Raw genomic sequence first — 7,291 nt, forward strand, 5'->3', positions numbered from 1 at the left:
CTCGCATTTGTATTAGGTTACAAAATTTATCGTCTGACACAAAATTATTTATTCTGAATTATTAAGCATATTTTGCGCTGTCGCCCTTATATTTTCCCTTTTGCTTTGAAAGCAAACTTGTAATACCACTTATATCCCTCGTCACTCAATGCAGCCCATCCAGTGACTGCCTTTTTTTATACTCATTGTTCATGCACTTGCATGTTTGTAGACGTTTGTATGTATATCTTTAGCCTTTGTGCTATTGCTCCGCTGATGAAGTGGAAGTCTTTTAATATTCAACGCACTTAGATATTTAACAAATTTTCAGCCACTCACCCGCCAACAAACATTTGATATTCTGACGTAATTCCATCATCATCATCCACTTTGCATATTAAGTGTCTGAGTGTTCGTTTGTGTGAATGTATGTATGTGGCCGTGGCAACCATTGGTCGGTGTTGCAGCGTAATTGCTTGCGATGATACAGCAATTTTATAATATTTTTTATTATTCCCTTTGTCTGTCCCTTACTCTGCTACTTTCCCTCTTTCTCGCTTTAGAGCCCAATTTGTTCTTTTCTGCGCCTCAACATATGCTTTGCGTTGCACCTCATCTCTTATTATCTTTGTTACATGCGTACATACGCACACACCTACAACGGGTATCTAAGCTGTCACTACGAATTTGTCCTTTTCGCTGACTATTCTTCAATTTCCCCGCTTAGCTTTTTTTTTTTTTGTTTTGTATATTTTTTATTAAAGAACTCGGCATCTGCTTCTCGGTTCATAATTTAACAGCACAGCAAATAACGGTTTTCAGCAGATGTTTTTGTTTTACAACTACAATAAAAGCTGGTAAAAAGGCAGGAAAGGCCAAACGGCTGAAATGAAGCGAAAATCTTGCTGAATTAGCTGTAAGGCGGTCAAAGTGAGCGGAGCAAGGCAAAGAAGGATTGCGTGCGCCTGCTCATTGGCCCAGCAGTTGATTGTTTTGCTTAAGCAAGCATCCGAAATACAATATACAATATTAAAAAAATAAATTTGAATGTGTAGTAAACTTGCAGGCAAACACGCATTTAAAGCATCTCAATTTGCTTAATTTGTTTTGGGCGCTTTAGCAGACTGCAGGCGTATGCAAGGAAGTTTTTATATCGGATTTTGGTTGAAATTTGCTTGCTTTGCCCCTACCTGAGACCAAAGCTGTGTCTCGAAGTGGAAAATGCGAAATATTGCTTTCCCATAAAATTTACCGCGCATTTGGTTGTAAAACTTTTGTCATTTCTACAATGTGCCGTAGTATCGAATGCACAGCTGTGTGAGGGTAGTTTTCATAACCTTATATTGGGTGGCCGGGAAAGTCATTCCAGATACTTAAGGACATTCTTATTTGACTAATTTTTGGAGAAGGTCGATGTTATGCACACTAGCAAATGCCGACATCTCATGGAACGCTGTGAAAACAACAGCACAGAACCGATGGTAGAGTCTTGTCGGGGCCCTATGCTCCCGAGAGGAGTGAGCAAGGAAAAAAGTGCGTGTAGCGTAGTACACATAACGGAAGTGAAACTTTCAAGGCAGACAAAGAAAGAGAGAGAGAGAGAGAGGGAACGGACATTCTAAGTGCACCCCCTCAAATCGTTATCCTTATTTCGTTTGCAGGCGTGGTCATCAGTGTAAAAAGTTCTCATCCGAGGATTTGTGTATGATTTCATTGGGGGGATTTTTAAGTAGCGGGTCCCTGGTATGCTTCGCCTTCTCACGTTAGCTCACTCCCGAACGGGTATTCGAAAGCTACCCAGAGGATACTTCGGCTAATCCCGGGAGTTGTGAGCTGCTTGACACAAATGCAAAAGAATAGTCCTGGCCACTCTCAAGTGAATAGCGATCAGTAACTTTCCCCACTTGCGAGGACTTCTACATATGGAACCAACCTTCAGCAACACACTGATGACGAGCAAATAACATATACTTCTAGGTAAATTATATTACCACACCAAGTGCTAACGTATACAGTTATAACGTCACCTTTTTATTGAATTCTTTCTATACAACAATATCTTAAGGAGAATACAGCGCAAAGACGACAACGAGAAAAACTAATTGGCAATTGCACAGTTTCTTGGGTGTTTGGTCGAGAAGGGACCTACAGTTTTTAAGCCGACTCGAAACGAGAAATGGTTTTTTATGAGATGTTATTTTAACTTTTTCTATCATTTGGTCCTTCATGCACAGAGATTTCAACCCTTACACTTCCGAATGGTAGCCACGCACGAACCCATTTGGCTACGGCGACCCATTTCGAATACAACATCACCTCATTTTGTGAAAAATGTTAAGAAAATATTTTTTCTATATATATATATTTTGAAGTGTATTTTGATTTGTTTTCTTTAAATATACAGACTTCTAACGTACTTTGCCGTTTTTATTGCTTAAGTTTGGAGTTGTTGATGTTGTGTCAAGCTGACATACTAGGGACTGATAGAGCCATCAAACAATTCAAAATGCCAAACAGTATAGGAGACTTAACCAACAGGAAAAAGCTAATTTTGCAGACGATATCTCTTCAGTGAATCCGTCCGTCAGCCTGCCGCCTTTGAGCTACTTTTTTAGTCCAAATTCTCTTTAACAGCGGAAAGAGTGCTTTGGCAATTTTATCAGCTCAATTAATATTATGTGTGATATATTTTGAAGGAAGCTTTGACGCACCCCGCGTTGTAGCGCTATGAATGAAGCAGAAGAATATATTTTATACAACCTGCTAATGCTTGTTTTCTTCCTACTTTATTTCGACAGATTTTATGACTTCTCATTTGCATTCGAAAAAACTCATCACAAAATATTAAGTATTTCTCAAATTAAGATGCCTGCGGAACTTTAATAACAGCTATGAAATGTTATTATTTCAAGTCAGTTATTAGCCATTATGAAATACACATTTTATTAGCTAAAGAAAAATATTTCGCCATCAGAAGGCAGCTAACATGAAGAGGAAACCAACAGAAATCCTTTACAAATTTTATGCTTTCCACTGCTGTCGTTTGAGTGGTAAAATTTTACAAGCCATGTTATTGTTGTTATTACACATTTTTAAGAGACACTCATACACAAAAGTGTTATTGTTATTTTGTATTTCGAAATTTGTTAATGGCTATGCGATAGGACTGTGTTAAAATGGAAACTTTTCAAGATTTGCAGCAACGAAAACATTGACAAATTTAATTTGCTGGGTAATGCAATGTAATTAAATGGCAAAACAACAACAACAATCAGAGAAATAAAAGACATTTATAGGAATGCAAGGCAGCAAACTGTCGCATACAAAAATGCAAAGTAAGAAAAGAGTAAAATTACTTTCGCTCATTAGCGGCAAGAGTGGCATAGTCTAAAAAATCTAGAATGTCGAGAGAAAAGCTTCGAAGTTTCCAATTAACTATGACAACCGAAATAAACCAAAATAGTGATAGCCTTCTTACATTCTTATTTCTGTAACCAAAGGAAGGGATTCTACTAGCCCTTGTGGTTATAGACCTGAAAGTACAATAGTTTGTGAAAATAATACAAAATTAAGAATTAATTTACTTTTGCTCGATATGACCACCTTTTGCCTTGACTATGGCCTTGAGACGGTCCAGAAACGAATCGCAAGCTGTGACTTACCTTCTCGCGAGCAATAGCTTTTTTCAGCGCCTCGAGACTGGTGACCCGTGCGTCAGCTGCCCAAGCGGTCTGAAGTTGGTTACACTTCGCGCGCCGGACCCTGCAATCAGCTTTAGGAAAAAGCAGAGCGGGCATGGAAATCGAAGCCCATGGAATGATGTGGAAATCTCGTTAATGCGATGCATCGGCGATGTGTTGTGCATCGAACAAGGGATATACTACTAAATACTAGTTATTATTATGATTATTTAGGTATTATTTTGCCTTTAAATCTGAAGAAAAGAAGGATTTCTTTTAAATGTTCTCATCAAGAAAATCATATTATAATTTTTTCGACCGCTCATGTGCAAAAGTACGTATGTTAGTGTGAATAACTTTATAATGAATTATTTTTCTAAGTTCACTTTCCTGATTTTATTTTTAACAGTTATAATTCCGCACAATGAAAGCAACAAAAATATTCAACATAAAGAAATCTTTTTTTTTCACTTCGTTTCCACTGTGTGGGCACCTATATTACTTTGAACGCAGCTGTATATAGCTAAATACCCTCTTTCATAAGAACTTCCATAACTTCTTTGCAAATAGGGTTAGAAAGACCCAGCAAGTATGAGTAAAGATCCTAAATGCCGTATGAAATGATTGCTTCAACTTGATTTATATAATAGTTTAAGTAAACTGACGGACCTGGCGGCCGCCGTAGCCGAATGGGTTGGTGCGTGACGACCATTCGGAATTTACAGAGAGAACGTAGGTTCGAATCTCGGTGAAAGCAAAATTAATATATACACTTACGGGCCCAAAATTTAAACTTTAATCCACTGTAGAAGCAAATAGTTGTTATGAGACGCGGTTAAATGCGCTTGGGGTTTCACCACTGTTTAACCACATAACTACTGCTGTTTCCAATTGATATTTTTGAAGCCTTAAAAGCCTTAAAAAAGGTTAAAAACAAATCAATGGTGTACTTCTGTTTTTCTCGTCCTTTTACATTCGTCTGAAAAGACCACCACTGAAATTTTTCGAAAAATATTTTTGTGGAACATTTTAAGCCTGCGTTGTCCCTAGAAACATATTATTAGGTGAGCAACTAAGTTCCCGCTGTTTGTCAATAGATGCCGCCAGCAGTGTGTGCTAGTCGATTCTAACATAACCTAAACGTCATAAACAAAGCTTAGATATATGGTAAACGAACTGCTTCGACACATTAGTGATTTTGTTTTGGTATCAAATACTTTTGGTTTTGTGAAAATGTCTGATTTTGTGCCGAATAATCGGCATATGCGATTCAAAAAAATGGCGACCAAAGCGCATCGAGAACAACAAAAAGTTTATGGAGATGCTGCTTTAAGTGAAACAACGTTTGGTTCCGTCGCTTCAAAGACGGCTATTTTAATGTTGACGCGTGAAGGAAGGCCAAAAACCGTCGAAGCCGCTGAATGAGGCTCAGTGCCAAACGCAAGAAGAGCTTGGTTCAGTATTTGGAGTCACCCGCCAAACCATTTCCAAACGATTTCATGCTTCAGGGGTCTTGGGACTTTGGTTCTTCATGAGTTAAAACCAAGGGATGTTGAACGTCGTTTTTTCGCTTGTCAACAACTGCTCCAGTGGCAAAAATGGAAGTGCTTTCTTCATCGCATCGTGACGGGTGATGAAAAATGGATTCATTACTGCAATCCAAAGAAATGAAAGTCATGGGGACTGCCCGGTCATGCTTCTATGTCGTCGCCTTGGCCGAATAATCACGCTGCGAAGGTTATGCTATGTATTTGGTGGAACCTAGTAGGTGTTATTTATTGTGAACTGTTAAAACCAAGCAAAACCATCACTGGGGATCGGTATCGACTTCAATTGATTCGATTGAGCCGAGCACTGCGCGAGAAGCGGCCGCAATACGCGGAGAGGCATCAAAAAGTGATTCTACAGCATGACAGCGCTCGGCCTCACGTTGCCAAGCCCGTTAAAACCTACCTGGAAACACTGAAATGGGAAATCCTATAAAAACTATGAACGTATATATATAAACGTATATATGTATTATTTCTAATGTTACGACTGTCTCCGCTTGCGTTCTGTTCGTGTCTCCTTGATTTATCAGGAGATATCTTCGTCGACCGACGCTGTAATTCGGATATGGCGATGCCACATTGCACACTAGCTAGTTACAGGGCCACCAGCTCGCTGACACTTGTAACCATTTTTTCAGAATAAAGTGATATTTTTATCCAAGAACTTAGGTGCGCAACCCTAATATATTTCTGATTTTAAAAAATAAGAGTCAAAACGACCCACACAGGTAGGAGATATTGCGTTAAAATATTGAATAAAATAGTTTGCGGAAACTTTCGGTTATGGTATTCTCAGACGAAAATAGTGTGGGATGACGCAGAAGAGTATACCATTAATCAGTTTCTTGCCTTTTTTTGGTTCCATATTTTCTATTTTAGAAAATATGTATGTAATAATTCTAGAACACAAAAACCATATTACTATTACTATTACGAATACTATTCTTTGATTATAATTGTTAATTACTTTAAAGGACACCACCTATTTGATCTTACATATTAAACAGTTTTTACGAATGCCCATTTAGTCAATATAAAAATTAACAACTCACCGATTTTGCTTGGTCGGTGGCGTCGCATATGGCACACCGAGGAACACCTCCACCGAGCGTAAAAATCGAAAGTTGTCCAATGGCAATATGAGTCCATGCAAGCGGCCATAACGAGTCTGAACGATACGATGACCGAGTCGCGCGTTCTTGTAGATATCCAGCGTGGAAGCCTCCGCCAAGCTAGAAAGCAGCACACACCCCGCTAGCAGCGCAGCAATGACAACGAGCATCAAATCGGGCAAGCACTGTAGAGGCCGCAGCAAATAGTAACTACTTTGGTTGTAAGTTCTCCCGCTGTTTCTGAGGCTGCTGGCACTTTTGCGCACAGTGTGGTACTTCAACCTAGACTTCGAAGTCGTCGTTTGTGGCATTTTAGTGGTTATACATTTTGCTTTAATCATATTTGTATCGCTGGTTGATTGAGGGGACTTGTTAGCAAGCATTACAGTATTTATTTAGTTCACTACGCCAGTGATTTATCTACTCGTTTCTATCTGTGTGGTGTGTGCAATTTCAGGCGCACGCTGAGTTGCATTTTCCTTGTAATTTTTACTTTATGGTTTTGAGCAGTAATTTTTATAAAATTCTTGATTAGATATATATTACATTTGTTTTCTCTCAAAAATGTGTGAGTGCTTTAAAAGCAATGCAGTTCTTGAAATTTTTGCTAAATTCACTGCTATCTTCGCGCATTATATTTATTTTAACTTTTAATCTACTGAGGGTTGGCAACATTGGCAGTTTTCAGGATTGAGCAATTCCATTTGCTTTAGATGCTAGCTTTGGCAGTAAGTGCTGAAAAGGAGAAACGAGAAGAGGATTATTTGATAAAATATCAGTTTTCAATTAACATTTTTTTTATAAATACTTATGTACAAATGTGTGAAATGTAAGATGTAAATAAATGTTTGGCTCTAGGAGAAGTTTTAAAATATTTTTTCACATTTTATTGGGAATATTTGAATATTAGACACAGGAAATATAAAAAATGCATCTAACGAATTTTTTGAAATTTGAATCTTCATGTTTT

General features: G+C 38.2%; 1 protein-coding gene across 2 annotated transcripts in view; it reads right to left on the reverse strand.

Annotated features, from left to right (window-relative positions):
- LOC128863080 (neuroligin 4-like) overlaps window positions 1-7,056 on the reverse strand; it is a 334,586-nt gene extending 327,530 nt beyond the window's left edge. For both annotated transcript variants that reach the window (XM_054102016.1, XM_054102009.1), the window contains exon 1: window positions 6,262-7,056. In XM_054102016.1, the coding sequence (XP_053957991.1) occupies window positions 6,262-6,704 (443 nt within the window). In that variant the 5' untranslated portion in view covers window positions 6,705-7,056. The remainder of the gene's footprint in view (window positions 1-6,261) is intronic.
- Window positions 7,057-7,291: the final 235 nt, after the last annotated feature.

This window comes from Anastrepha ludens, chromosome 2, assembly GCF_028408465.1.
Source record: "Anastrepha ludens isolate Willacy chromosome 2, idAnaLude1.1, whole genome shotgun sequence".
NCBI lineage: Eukaryota > Metazoa > Arthropoda > Insecta > Diptera > Tephritidae > Anastrepha > Anastrepha ludens.